The 16,027-nt window shown below is 43.1% G+C and overlaps 1 protein-coding gene across 1 annotated transcript; it reads right to left on the reverse strand.

Moving 5' to 3' along the window:
• Positions 1 to 4,386: 4,386 nt before the first annotated feature.
• On the reverse strand, positions 4,387 to 15,917 carry LOC115389309 (C-type lectin domain family 18 member A-like). Its single transcript, XM_030092805.1, is given in 12 exon segments — positions 4,387 to 4,498; positions 6,262 to 6,359; positions 6,871 to 6,967; positions 7,121 to 7,250; positions 7,374 to 7,480; positions 8,369 to 8,461; positions 8,590 to 8,697; positions 9,357 to 9,378; positions 9,380 to 9,479; positions 9,699 to 9,796; positions 10,069 to 10,302; positions 15,879 to 15,917. Coding segments are annotated over 12 exon segments (1,143 nt in total). The 5' UTR covers positions 15,903 to 15,917; the 3' UTR covers positions 4,387 to 4,466.
• Between the last annotated feature and the right edge of the window lie 110 nt (positions 15,918 to 16,027).

The raw sequence follows: 16,027 nt of genomic DNA on the forward strand, positions 1-16,027 counted from the left end.
AGAAAGTGATTTTTTTTCCTGACTTAGAGGTGCATTAAGGAGTTTGCACATTTTATGTGAAACAGCGCCCCCTGCAGGCCTTGGGCGTAATGCAGCTTAGTGAAACACTCGTGCCTGTGGCTCGCGTGCACGGAAGAGAGGAACTCCTTCCTGGCTCGTTTAGTAGCGCTCAAGTAAGATTTAAGTTTCTTTTACCTGGTGGAGTCTGTGCTGGAGCTGTGGCAGTGCTAGAAGCCAGTCTTTTCTTACTTTCTGGAAGATCCTGCTCAGTTGTTGCTCACTAAGCATCTGGAGGAGTAATGGCGGACAAAACGAAACCTAACAGCCGGAGCGCGCATTATGTCATTCCTTTCAAATTCTCCCAAAAAAAAATGCTGGTGCCGGACCAGCACTGCAACTTTCAAGTGACAATTTAGCGCTGTTAGAGGTACTTGTAATGAATATGTCAGGGCACATTGTACACATCATTAAAAATGTGTAACATATTTATGGTGGAAAATAAGTATTTTTAAAGTTGAAAAACTCCTTAATGCACCTTTAAAGCTAGGGTTGGCGATCTTGGAAAACTAGCATGTAGCACGAATGTAGCATCTCCCAAGGCTCCGCCCAGCTCCCACCCCATTGGAGGAGCTCAGTTGGGAGCGGAGACGCAGAGACGTTCCGCGCGTGCGGTGCGCGCGGTGCGCGCAGCACTTCCGCGTCCAGTGCGTTCCCGGCGTAACCTGTCCTCAGCGCTTCGTTTCTCTTCGTTTTTCTTTATTTGCACTATGCCAAGTATGGCGCACTCACCGGTAAGTAAAGCCCCAAACATTCTTCTCGGCCATTTTGCAACGACGCTCCGTCCTTCTACGCGCGCACTGAATCAGGGTCAGTGCACGCCATTGACATGTACGCGCAGGGGGCAGGTCGAACGGCGAAGGGATTTGATTGGTTTAAAAAAAGGTGTCCCGTCAAGACGATTGGTTGATGTTTTTCCCGTTTTACTCCTGCTGTAGATAGCGGATATTTTCCAAACTACTTTAAGAACACGCTATGAATTGTTTCCCATTGGGTCATAAAGATCATTTTAACCAGTATTTAAAAAAATGTATCTCATTCAAATCGCCAACCCTAGCTTTAATGTAAGAATAGCCATGAACCAGTAATGATAATCTGGTGTGTTCACATCAAAAATAGTATTACAGTGGTAAGTGTAGTGCATCAGTACAGTTGTTTATGTATTTTTCTGAGCCTATAGCCTACTCCTTCACTTTTACTGAAGTTGAATGGATACACAGGGATCTTCATGTGTAACTCTACTGAAGAATGTGAGTTCATTTGTCGCTGTAAACTACTGGGGAGATGAAAAGTGATTAATGTGCCATTTAATACTACAATAACAATTACATTCAACAATACAACACAGCAGTGAAACAAGCAGGAGATGTTTGGGAGTGAAGGTGGCTGCAAAATAAACGAGGCACTCCAGAGGAGCGTTTCAGTTCGAGGGGACTGGCGGGTAATTATTAGTAATGTTGCTTACAAATTTATCGGACCCAATAGGCTTGCTTGGAGCTCTCGAGGCTCACGGATCTCTCCAGCACAGTTCTTCCTTCAGCTCACAGCTCAGCGGGGTGAACACTTAGAAACCCTTCACCCTCCATCGTGACTCTGCCTCGGCTGCCTGATGAATGCCCAGAGCAGGCCGTCCAATACCACCAACACTACCAAAGTATTTAACCATGATGGATGGTGTTTGAGAGTGTCTCCACTTTGTTCAGAAAGTTCCCCCAGTCTGCATTAAGGCATTGTCAAATCAGTAACTCGTGTTCCCAAGTCGGTTACACACATTGTTCTGAGAAAACCGTGCGAGTTATTTAGTACAAACTGCCTGTTCCTCCATAACAATCAGGTCTGAAAAGGAAAAAATACTTAAAGGGATTAGATGTTCTTTGTCAGACAGAAAATACAGCAGCTAATGTGTATGTGTGCATGTGCCGTGGTGTTGCTTAATGTGTGTGTTTAGAGACAGCCTCAGGTCTTAGGGATGGCACTGTTCTGCTGCTCCCACTTTAATTGGCTGCTGGCCCCTCAGCCTCGCCTGAATGGAGAGTCATTTAGGGACCTTTCACTCTCGCAGAGGATTGTCGGTTGCTTCTGCAGGAGAAATTGCATTCCTGTTTCCATACAATGGCTGGTCTGAGTTGGAAGGGGCAAGAGTATCACTGTCATTATCATGACAATGGAAGCTAATTCCACTGCCACCGGCGCCATTCTGAAACCCTCTGCAGCACCAGCTTATCAGGGGGCACCATGAGACCAGCGGCGCAGAGCGCATGAGGCAGAGTCGCACGCGCAGGGCGCGCGCGCTCAGACAGACACATGCACATTCTGGACTGTTTACACAGGATGTCGAAAGCATGAACCAACACTTCAGCAAAAAAATAAGTTTATTAGGCAGCAGATTTCAGTTAATCACCCACTGCATGGTCCAGCATTTCTCCACAATCAGGTTCTCCTCGGTACGAACATCTGACTCATGACTCTGGCAACACTTTACAGATTCATGCATTACAGGGATGAAGGTTTGGGGACCATCACTTTTCTAAGCATACAATTCTATTCTTGTTTTCAAAGTTGCTACACAGGTTTTCCCAAAAGCTGAACACATATTCAGACCCTTCCTCTATTTCTTTATTATTTCGTTGCGTTCATTTTTCTTTTCTTATCTGCAATTTTCCCATTTTTCACCAGGCTAAAATGGCTTATAGTTTTAGTGATACTTCTGATTTTTTGGGGGTTTTAAGCAGGAGGTGTCAGAACCACAGGGATAACTGGCTTGTGGCGGCCAAACGTTCACAGTGACGTCGCTTTTTGATCCTTCGATGTCGCCTCTTCCTATCATTGTGAAGCAGAATTCACCAAGCGTTGGATTGTTCACCCACTAATAGGGACTGGAGCTGGGTTTGGACCGTCGTGAGCAGGTTAGTTTTACTCTAATGATGATGTGTTGCTGCAATAGTAATTAATAAACTAAAGTGTATCTTCTGTTGTTAGGTTTCATAATGTTTTTTTTTTTAGCCTTTTTAGCTGTTTGTGCCATTTCCTTTTTTCTGTTTCCCTTTTTAAGTGATTTAAACATTCATTTATTCGTTTCCACTATTACAGCATATTCATTGTTATTTTTTCAAACATTTATAACTGATTCAGCAAATTCAGTTATTTTATTGTTTATCTCCTCTCACAGTTTAGACTCCCGTGATCATTTTTCTGTTTTCGGTGTTTCTAGTATTTTTAGCTGTTTGGGTTCTTTTCCTTTATAGCTTTTCAAGTGGTTTTAGTTCAAGTAGTGCTGTACGAATCATAAAATTTTGAATTTTCACCCAGTTCAGCCATTTTTTTTTTTTACTTCTCTGGACATTTTTAGCCAGCAGATTAAAATATTTTATTTTCAAACTATTTTTGGAAATGAATCTGGCACACAACTAAAATAATGATCAGATTTTTTTAAGGCTCCTTCTGTGTTTAATGTCATTAACCCACTGGTCTCTACACTGTGAGCTCATTGCATTGAGACAGCTGCTTGTTTAATCGATGCCAAAGGCATGCGGTGCAGAGGCACTTAAGCTGTAAAAATATAAAATGTGTAAAATGGGTGTTCAGTGGAGCTGAAAGACGATTAGCTCTGCTTAAGTACCAGACCCCCTCGCTGTTTCCTCCACTCGCATTATTTCACTGCAGTGCTGCCCCGGTTATCTGAAGCCTGTAGCCCACCTCTCTTTCTTCTGATACGTCATGAAGAATCCAGCAGCACTAAGAAGAGAGTGTTATGAGAAGCTTCTGCTCCCTGCTGGTGTTACAACCCTATTTGGGAGAGAACTTCATTTATAAATTTAGTTTTGATTTTGTTCTTAATTTCACTTAAACAAATTGAATTTAACTTTGAGCTTATATGTGGTCTAAAGAAAGACGGGAGATGCAGTTGGCTTATCTTAAAGCTGAAAGCTTATCTTATTTTACCTTAGTAAGTTTTAGCATGAACAAAATGCTGTTTTCAATAAGCACAGTTTGAATCTGCTAGTCACTGGACCTTAAGGCCCAAGATCTTCAAATGTGGAAGACCCGAAACAAACAAAGAGCTTTTCTTTGTTTGACTCCTACCAGCAATTTTAAAATACTCTTTAAAGGTGGCAGACACCATCGATTACTTGAACACACAAACACTGACGATGGAGGAGCTCCATGAAAAACTCTCAGGCAAATGTGTCAGTGAGGATTTTTTTATTCATTTACACTGCTTATTCAAACAGTAGTCACTAAATAGGTGTGGCACACAACGATTTAATATCGAAATATTTCCATTAAGACTTAACGCAAGTACACTGTAAACAGTGCATGAACACTGCTCTGAACCGAGAACAGTGATCAATGAAACATACAGCCAGCCGCCGTCGTCATTGTCCCAAACAACATGAGTGAAATCCAGATCACCTGCCATCATCCCACCGGGCAATGTGCTCTGAAGCTGTGAAAAACACACAATTAATTAGCAGCATGTTTGTTACAGGGGTGCTGTAAATCATAATAAACAATAACAATAACACGAAGGAGTGAAGTGTGTGCAGAGGAAATGGGAATGGTCTGATAAATCTCTACTCAGTACTCAGTTCAACTCACAGATGACTGTAAAGGCGCTCCTAATGTGACATGTGAGACTATAAAAACTTTAGATTTGAAGCTATGGAAACACACAACACCACACACACACACACCACACCACACACCACACACCCACACACACACACACACACACCCACACACACACACACACCACACACACACGCAGGCAGGACAGTGCTCTGGAGAAACATAGCTTAGTGTCTGCCTCAGGCTGTGCGATATCCACATTATCATTTTATTAGCAATTAACACAACACGGCAATGACGGCTGGAAATTACTCTGACGGGCTGCAGGGGCTCCGTGCGCTTATAATTAGCTGAATTTATGCGCGTCATTCTTGTTGCTTCAGTGAAAATTCTGCTTTTATTTAGAGGAAAAACTCTGACGAATGAATGATCGGATGGCGAGGACGTTCGCTGAAATGGGCCTTGTTAATGACTCCGGCACCGCGGTAGCAGTAACTACCATCGACACAATCAGTCCTCGGAGCCCCGTCCTGATCATTACCTGTTTGTGTACAACACAAACACAAACAGAGAGCAAGGCGTTGGGAGGTTTTCAAAAATGCTGCAGTTAAAAAAAAAAATGATGCGCTGGAAACACAGACGGCATTCAAAGCAGATCAGTCACTCTGCCGCGAGTGATCAATACCAGATGATACGGCGAGCACTCACGGAGACGCACTCAAGATGGCAAGACTAAACATGTGCCACCGTCTCATTTCTTACAATCAATGCAATGTCAGTGGTGTGTGCGTGCGAGAGTGTGTGTGTGTGTGTCTTTTGTTCAGCTGACATTTATCGATCACCCACACATGCTTGATGCTGAGCGCTGAGTGTCATTGATTTGGACTGAGAGGGATGTTTAAACGTGTGGGCTGGATCACATGCGGACTTCAATGTTGTTTTCACATCATTACTGGACACACTGGATTAACATTTTACACCCTTCAGCCCGCAGCGATTAGCAGTGACGGGAGCTGTGAAATAAGTAACGTGGGATGGAGTCGAGCGCAGCAGGTAGAAGGAGCGATAATGATTCTAAAGCGCAATCAATTTCAGAACTGTGAAGGGAGAAAACAGCCCGGCTTTTACCAAAATAATTAAAATACAATTTAAAGCTCAATTTACAGATGTCTGTTGGAATTAACACTGAATTAAGTCAGTCTTTGTGAAGTGAGTGGCTTCACTTGGACAACACGGCCAACAGGCGCATTACAGTGACCTTTATCCTTGACAGTCAGGATTCCACAGCTGATCAACATTTATATTGTGTCTGGCTGAAAAGTTAAGAACAGTAGACTTTTTAATCACCCTGGTTTTCTATTCATTACCATTTTTTTCAGCTTTTTCATTTGTTTGAACCTTTTCACCAATTTGAACTATTCTAGCCATTTTAGAATTTTAGAATACGTTTAAGAATCAGATGAACATGTTTATCGACACATAATTCAGTGAGCACAAGGAGCCACTGCTGAGTGGGAGTGTATCTGTGGGGTTTTCCTCTCATACTAAAAGGGGTTAATCAGGGACTCTCAAACTGCCCATAGATGTGATTACCCCGCTGTCTTCACCTACCCCCAGCTGGGACTGACACCCCACCCTCACCGTGCTGACAGATATAGCGGTTCCTTGTTTTACAGCGCTGGTCACTCCAGTTGAAGGCGCTCAATGCCTGCAACTCCACACAGTTCCCAAACCTGGAATAAGGAGGCAAAGAGGAGCAGTGAGGAGTTTAATGGTGTGCAATGGGAGAAGGTTAGATGAAGAAATTACAAAGCTCTTCGCAGGGTTGCTTGAAACACTGCTGTGTGGCAATGAGACCGAGTTTGTGTCATTACAAAGTTTACAGCAAACAAAGTAAACTACAGAAGCCACGGTGAAGAGAGTGAAAAGAAAAGATCAGAAATGGAGATCTGAGGGTGACGGAGAGAGAAACAGAGAGACATCTAGTGCTCAGGGTGAAGGTTGCATCACTGTGTTATCCTAGTTTCTTGGTTCAAACTATATTCAGCTTTAAAGTAAACAAATACAAAACTCTGAGCTCAAACCGTTCAGTAGTTTGAGACTTACACATGCAGAACAGAACTCCAGGAGCTCACATTCGTTTTCCACCTTTCAGGGGACGGGCCTCAGTGTGTTTGTTTTCCTCTGTTGCACTGCGCCTGTCTCTGTTCGGCTGCACTCTGCAGTACCTAATGTGTCTCTTACCCCTGGTTGTCAGGTTGCCCAAAGGCAAAGCTGCTGAAGCCGGGGATCTCTCCTGTGTCCCAGCGAAATGAGTCTTTCGGAGGCTTGTATGTCAAGCCTGCAGAGCAAAAAAAAAACCACAGCTGCTTCAGCCTCTCGCCTTCTTCCCCACCTCCAGCTTGAAGCGAGTGAAGTGATAAACAACAGTGACCCCATCTGTTAGGGTAATTCAACATTTATCTACGTGGCAGCATGAGGTAAACACTTGTACCTATCCAGAAGTTTCTTGTTTCAAAGTCGGCGTTGTTGACCTCGTTGTTTGTCTCCAGCTGACTCAGATAAAAGGCCAAGATGTCTTGAACCTTCTGACTGTGGATTTGAGCAAGTATTCCTCCCAGTTCCTGGTGGTTCAGACAAGGATAAGTTCAGAGCAGAGACCGTCTTCAGACGAAGATATCACACAGTGCCTGATGGTTTCAGAAGCTTCACACTCCGTCAGCGGGCAACACACACCTTCCTCTCACCTGACAGCGACTTTTAGCTCTGTAGTAGGTTTCAGCTTCAGACGACACCACGAAGCAGCTTCCATCTATTGTCACGTCACAGCTGTCAAAGGGAAACTGAACCTTTTCTGATGGAGCAAAAGCAGGCAGAGTTTAAAATTACGCTTAATAGAACAACTCTGTTTCTGAAAATCCATCTTTATTTTAATGTTTCCTGATTGAATTTATTTTACAACTGTAAATCTGCAAAACCAGGACTGTCATAACTGAAACAAACACAAATCGATGTGCTAATGTGTTCCCTGTTGACCCTAAAGATACAAAAGGTAAAGGTTCAGTAAAGGTGTGAGGATGTTTTCACACATATCAGCTTTGGTCTAATTTAAATGAATTCTTGAAAAAAAAATGTTGCATTAGTGTGAAAATGTCTGTTTTTCATTCACACCTCGGTGTGCAAACAGGTGGCTCCAGACTGAAAAACAGACCTCAGTCTGCTTCCGACCCAAACCATTTCCATTGATATTCAATTGAAGTCTGAACAAAGCCGAGACCAAAGACCTCTAAATCGAATAAAATAGGATGTGAAGGCCTTCACAGGCGCTTGTACCCTCTCAGCAGATCTTTGTTGTCATTGGTGTGTGCATCAGAGGAATTTCTCTGTGTTTCATCTGGTTTTTTTTTTATAAATTTCAGGTAGTGTGTAAAATACCACTGACAGCCCTCACATTGGATTGTTGTGGATGTTATTATGTTGCATAATAAAAGTGACGACAGGTGTCCAGCATGCAGCTTGAATCTATCTTTGGGTCATTTATTAAAAACAGTTTAATCTATTCTATACATTTCTTATTAATACAGCTTTCATCCTATTATTTCATAGCTGAATTAAAAAACCTTGAAGCAACCACATTGATTTGTGGCTGTGAAATCTAAAACTCATCTGTATCTCACAGTACAACTTCCTAAGGTAAATGACTGAGCACAGATGCACAAATGAGAAAATGCTCCACACTTACCAGCACAGTCAGGACCGCCATAACCAACGTCACACAAACAGGAGCACTCCTCTGCTTTGAAACGCCCGTGCAAACAGCGGCCGCTGCACCGAACTGAAAAACAACACAACGGCAGCTCATGTTAACCTCTTATCCTGCTTTTGTAAATGTGGACTCACAGGTTGGACTCTATCTGATTGCTGCTGATAAGGTGAAGAAATCTGACGCCTGATTCATGGTACCTTGGCAGAAACGTCCAGTGAACCCGACGTCACACCTGCATTTACAGGACGAGACGTTAAGATGTCCGTGTGGTCCGCAGCTCATACGGCACGGGTTCCTTGGGATCTCTGACACACAGACACACACACACACACACACACACACACACACACACACACACACACACACACACACACCACACACAGGTCACCCACAAGGGAATCTGACCAATCCACAGGATTACTTTACTTAGAGCAAAACAAAAAAAAAAGAGACATTAACTACAATTTTGCTAAAAAAAAAAAAAAAGAAAAAAAAAGTAGCTGTTATTAATCTTAATTTATCCACTGAAGACATAAAAGCGACTCCAAACGGCAGGTCTGAAATAATACACTAATAAAAATTAGTCACCTTACCAGAACCAAAAAAGCATTAGCATGAATGCTAATGCTAACTGATGGCAGAAATTGAGCAGCCAAGGAAGTGGAGAACAAAAGAATATGCCAATAATGACACTGCTAGAAACACTGTAATAAATCAGATTTCAGTTTGCACTCATTATTCTAAGGAAACTGCCAGTGTTCGTATCAGGTTTGTCATGAAGAGATTTATTGCATGTGAGCATTTCACATCACATATCAAACTCAGAGAAAATATTAGAACTGTCATCATTTATATGTTATCATGCTTGCATGTCTGTAATTGTGCATCTGATCATTTCGCAATGGAACTGCTGGTTCTGTTGCAGCAAAAGTTTAATTTAATGTGAGTATGAGCATCGTCTCACCACACAGTCCGCCCACATGGTCCCCACAGTCTGTAACAGCCGGACATATCAGAGGTGCAGAGTGAGCAGTACAGCCCCGACTTATAGGGCCTCACCAGCTGACCGTTCACCTCCCAGTTACCCCTGCAGCGACACACACAACACACACACACACACCACACACACACACACACACACACACACACACCACACACACACACACACACCACACACAATGTCTGATAAGTTCTGCAGCAGGAGGTGGGAAAACTGGACATTTTACTTTTTCAGTTCTGAAGAAACTCTAAGAACTTTTCTCCCAATGAAGCATCTACATTTCCGAAGGATGTGTGCAACTGTTACCCAGGGTAATAAGCGCAGACAAACACGTGCCAGAGGTCCTCATCTCGCAGACACAGCTGGATCGCACAGCCCACCTGTCTAGAAGTGGCCCAGACCAGCTACACAACAACAGAAGTTTAAATAGAGAAGCACTTTGAAAAAGAAATGACACTCAGGAAACTTTTACTTTGAGCCGGAGGTGTCCAAGCCATGATCCAGTTTTATATTTGCATGAGCAGTAGTAAGTAGTAGTGATATGTGATAGTTTTAACCTTAATATACTGTAGTTTTAAGGGCGTGCTGCACTTCTGGTGGATTTGTCTGTGTGGCCCTCAGTTAAAAAGGCTTTGACACCACAGTTCTATGTATATATAATGTTTAGAGTTTCTACCTGTGTATAGTGTTGACAAGTGGCATTCTCCCTGCATTCCCCAGTCATGTAGAGGAATCATTCCCCCTCCTTAAACCATAAGTTGACGACGTCAGAAAACGAGGCGACTCCGTGACGTGAGACGTGTGTGTTCCAGCCGATGAGACTGTGCGATGAGGAGCGCTGAGGGGAAGAGTCTGTGAAACATAATGCAGCTCTCTCTTTTGCAAGCGTGGCCAACTTCTCGCTCCACTCCTGTGAATAAAACCAAATAGAGATTAAAATCCACAATCATTTCATCAATCGCTGCACTATAAAAATGTGACCTTTGCAGCTCTTTGTGTCTGTCCAGGTGTACCTCGCTGTCTTCACTCAGAGTCAGATGGCATTGGCTCCTGCTCTTAGCAACCACGTATGTGACGGAGCAGCACAAAAGTGTCCTGTCTCCAAGTGTTTCTCCTTCACAAAGAAGAAACTCAACTAAATACAATATGATCTGAAGATAATCCTCTGTTTATATTGGTGTATTTGTGAAATAAGATCCACATTGTTATTACTCTTTTAAGTTCTTTAGCTTGACACTAACGTTTTAAACCACACCGGCAGTCTTTACCATTAGTGAACACCAGGTGATTATATTGTTGTTCGGACATTCTTCATTAAGTTTATAAGGTTTTCATCTATATTTTAGAGATCATGTGGTTGTTGGAGATAGCAGTGTACACCCTATTCAGGTTGAACACAAGCATGCACACACAAACACGCACACACACGCACACACACGCACACACACGCACACACACGCGCGCACACACACACACACACACACACACACACACACACACACACACACACAACACACACACACACCAACACACACACACCCACACACACACAGAGTCTCAAACACATTTTTTCAACATGTACCCAGACAATCAGGCAAAACTCATGCACAAGGAGAACATGCAAACTCCACACATACAGGCTGCAATCCCTGACTTATGCAGGAAATGTTCTTGCTGTGTGAAAACAAAATATATTATGGAAACAGTAATTATCAACACATGCCATGTTTAAATTAAAGTACGAGGGGGTACCCAAAGAAACCTGAATTTGGTCAGAAAATATTAATAATAATGAGTTTGACTTCTGGCCGTCAGATGTGCTACAGGTAAGCCTCATGCATGTCTGTGAAAAGTCCGAGCTCCCAGAGTGACGCTGATGTCTGTCACGCGCTATTTATAGTAACAGAGTGCAGCTCCCGTCTGCAATTTTTCCAAAATGGCGACATGCATACTTACTTTTTTGTGAGGGCGAGCTATTGTTTATCCAGAGGTGAGTCGGGGAAGGTTTTCGGGACAGACACAATGGAAGTGGATGGTATTTTTGGTTCCCCTTGTCAAACTCATCAAATACAAAATCCAACAACCCCAAAACACTTTGGTGGACACGTTATAATCTGCACATTCATTACGCTGTGAAATATTAATGCAAATTACCAGATTGAGGTGTTTATGCAGAGATTGCTAAGACGGAACTACTTACTAAATATGGCGTCTGGGCGTAGTGATTTCAAAAGAAAAAATTGTTCCCAGTATTTGCTTCAGTGTCGTAACGCTACAGTATTATTTGTTGGTGTTCCACAGCGTAGTTAATGTGCGGATTATAACGTGTCCATCAAAGTGTTTTGGGGTTGTTGGATTTTGTATTTGATGAGTTTGACGAGGGGAACCAAAAATACCATCCACTTCCATTGTGTCCGTCCCGAAAACTGCTAGAGCGAACTTTAAATTTCTGCTTATTGCTGGGAAAAACAGCAGCAGAAACACTCCCCTTGTTGCAGCAAGCCTACAAGGATGATGCTCTGGGGAAGAATCAGGTCCATGAGTGGTTCGGGTGGTTTAAGAAGGGCCAGATGTCCGCGCGTCAGGTCCACTCAGCCATGAAAACAATGCTGAGCTGCTTTTTCGCTGTCCAGGGTATCGTCCACAGCGAGTCTGTCCCTCCAGGTCAGACTGTAAATCAGGACTACTGCATGGAAGTCCTCAGACGGCTCCGTGAGGATGTGAGGAGGAAGCGGCCCGCGTAGTGGCGGAGTGGAGCCCGGTTGATCCACCACCACAGAGCGCCAGCGGACACGGCGCTGCGCGTCACGCAGTTCTGACGAAGAATGGGAATGAATCTCTTCTCCTATCCGCCTAATTCGCCAGATGTAGCCCCGATTGACTTTTTCTTGTTCCCCAAGTTGAAGAAGGAGCTGAAGGGACAGCGGTTTGCAGATGTGGAGGAGGTGACAGACAAATCGTAGCCGGCCCTGAATGGCACAATTACGCACGGGTCTGGCGATGCAGTGGTGAAGTGGGAGACACGGCTGGAGCGCTGCATTAATGCAGATGAAGATTATTTTGAAGGCGACGGTGATGTTTTATTTTGAAATGTCAGAAATAAAAAGTTACAGCCAAATTCCGGTTACATTTGGGTACACCCTCGTAAACTGTCTTTCATAGGTATTGATGTAAAACTGGAATAAACATATTTCTCGCTTGGTGGGGTTATAAGTGATTTTCTTGTACTACTTTTTCAGCTCACAGTAGGCCACAGATATGAAGCCACCTCGATTCTTTCATCGAGCCAAGACACACAAACTGACGCTCATTGTGAGCTTCACGGACATAAAACACCTCACGAAGTGGTTAAAGGTTTTAAGTTGCTGATTCAAGTAAAACTTATTTTCAGTCCAATAAAATACTACTCAGATGGGGAAATACGTAGTCTGATGTGGGGAAAGTAAGACATTCAATGTACAAAGGCTGAATAAAAACTCTGAATGAGTGCGAGCCTTTATCTCTGCTTTGAGCAGCACGATGTTTCTCATCACTTCTGAGCCAGTGTTGTTTTGTAAAGGAAGGAACAACAAAAAAAATCTAATGCGCCAACAAACCGGCACGCTCTCAAAGACAGGCCTAACAGGTATGACACTGATGTGCGGTGTTAAAAGGATGAGGCCCCTGAGGTTCATTGTTCATCTGCTCTCTGATGTCAGCCGGCCAGGCTTTGATGCCACCAGGGGGGTTTAAGGTCACTGGGCAATATCTCATCTGAGATATTTCATTTTAAAGCATGTCATGCTGTATCATCTGTGAGAGGTGAATGTCTCACTGAGAGCCAAGACAAGCTGGGAGTTTTTACTCTGTTCTGTGGTCTCTGCAGCGCCATCATGGACTGTTTTAATGATGCAAATTAAATCATTAAAATGAGGAAAACTGTTAAAATGAGGTCAGGGCTTTGCTTAGGTCTAGTATATGAGACCAAATCTCACAAACAAGTCATTTCAACAAGGGAATACTGAACTTTTTTGTGTCTTTTTAAGCTATGCTATGACCACATAATAAAGGAAACCCTGTTGTCGGGGCAGAGGGTGAAAAAGGAGCATCATTCTGTCTTGAAATATAAGTATTTTATCTCATTCTTAAAGTCTACGGGGCAACATACCGATCTCATCAACGCAATCTCGCCACAAAGCAGACTGGTCCATTACTGTGTGGGGTTAAAAAGCCTCACTGCCATACTCACAAACACAGCAGAAGCCCTGAGCCTTAAACGTTTATCAGCAAAGCTCTTTAATGTGCCTCTTCAGCTCAGCAAAGCTTCCTCTGAGGGTTTTCGCAGGGAAATTACCTGTAATACCAGAGTTGTGAATGCAGAATGATTATCCACATCCTCGTTTTCTCATTACCGCCTTATCAGTTGAGAACAGTTCTCCGAGGCTGAGGAGCAGTCGAAGAAAGGCGCTCGGCCTGTGTGGGTGGCTTCGAGGATGTAATCTATGACAAAGTGACAGTTTTGCTCGGGCACAAATCTCATATTAGGCCCTGAGGGTATCTGGTGCATTGTGAGTTTTCATAATCCATCATTACCTCTTGGTCATAATCACACACACAAACAGTCCTGCAGATAAGTACTGTACGGCAAAGCAATAGATGGAGGAAGATAAGGGCACAATTTAGCTCCGCTGTTTAGCAGTTAGTGAGATTAGAAAAACCTGAGGTAAAATTTACATCAAGGAAAAAAGGGACATTCAGCAGCAATTCGCCAAGACCCTCAAATCCAATGATTGTGGGGGGATGAGCCCTTTTCCACAGAGCTCGAAACACATCGCTTCCTCCCAGGATCTCAGCTTTGATGCTGCACGTATTAAATTGTAATTATTGTTGAAATTCCAGACTCATTAATGTTTTTTTTTCCACATTATTACATAATGCAGTCATTGGCTGTAGATTCACAAAAAAACAACATAACATTCTCACACATATAATGAACGAACTTTTAATTACATGTGCCGATCATTAGCATTGTGGGAGAAGTGAAAATGTTTGCTATTATTCAAATTTGTTAAAAGGAAGTACAATTACTCGCTGTCATTTCGTTTTGTGACCCTCACAGCACTCTGTGCGTGGCTAATTGATTTCGGCTTCATTCTGTCGACACTATCACCGAGCCTGCAGCCAAGCAGAACAAATGCTGCACCAACAATACCGCTGCACACTGCGACGGCAATCGACGCTGCAGAGGAGTACAGCTCAACCCCGAGCCGTTGTTATTCATGTCTTTGTTTAGAAACTTCACTTCAGAGCAAAGGAATCGCTCTCGTACGACTGTGGCCTGTAATCAAAGCTGTGTTTGTTGCACCTCGGGCAGTTCTTTGAGAGCACTGCTGCCAGAATTAACCTCAAGTTTCCTCCCAGGTCAGAGATGATATTATGGGAGAATTCAAAGGAGCTTAGTGTGGAATTTAGCTTTTTTTTTTGGTCTTTGCTACACAGCCTGTTGTAGTAAGATTGAAGAAAAGTAAAAACAAAGCTGAGAAGTGAAGTTTCTGTATTTTCAGTGTCATCACTGTCGGCTCACTTTATTACATGTGAACATACTGGATCAGTTTTAGACATCGTCATTAATATTATGGGCCTTGAAATTGGAGCAGCAAGCTCTTATGAATTTAAAACGAATAAGAGAGTTTTGTGTTATGACCTTGATGTAAGTTGTTTTCTGAAATGAATATCAAGGCTGAAGAGTTAGTGTGACTTTCAGAGCCGCAGTGCCATTATTACCGAGAAACACTTGAAGATGAAATAAAACACAGCTCTCTTTTAAAACCAGACTTGAAGTGAACTTGTCGGCATTGGAGCGATTTATTTTCTTTACCAAGTAACGATTACTTTTGTTATTTGAGTAATTGTTTAATTCATAGCCACTTGTCAGCTCAGGTTTATCTGATGAACTTAAAAATGGGGTAATTAGAAAAAGAAAGGTAGGGAAGGAAGTAGGTGACTGTTTTCTAACTCTGGCGGGAATGATGTGGGTCTATTGGCAATAGTGAAATAAACCATTGGAAAAATTCACTCCTTGTGTTCCTGAATGAGCTGTTTGCATTTCAGTTTGTTTTGAGTTATCGTCTGAACACATTACAGGCCAGTGAGAGGCTTCACTCACTAAAAGGCTGCACAGCAATGTACGCAGCATGAAGCGCATCACCTGCACTTCGCCGTGGCTGTTCAACAGATTTCCTATTGATATGACGCCTCTTTAATAGCTGGAAAATCCAGCTCCCCAAGTTGTATCATTTCCCACAAGAGAAAGGAAAAAGGTCGATATCCAATGCTGTGTATGAAGGAGATAATAGCTGCATAGGCAGGATAAACGGCGGTGAGTGTATCAGCTCTATGGGCGTCCTGCAGCTGCAAACAGCGGCATATATTGTTCACAAAAGGATAACGCTAAACTCGCATTTACTCAACAGCACACGGAAAAGATAGACAATAGGTGCCACAAACCATTTTTTGCATGTTAGCCGCCATCGGTTTGACCCGGCTGCGCAGCTTATTGTGCTGGGCCACAATCCGCGAGTGCTCCTTCACCCCGAGCTCTGGAAGACAACATAACCGCTCATTTACTACATGGTGCTGTTGCCGTGGCAATAGAA

This window comes from Salarias fasciatus, chromosome 1 (assembly GCF_902148845.1).
Source record: "Salarias fasciatus chromosome 1, fSalaFa1.1, whole genome shotgun sequence".
Taxonomy (NCBI): Eukaryota; Metazoa; Chordata; class Actinopteri; order Blenniiformes; family Blenniidae; genus Salarias; species Salarias fasciatus.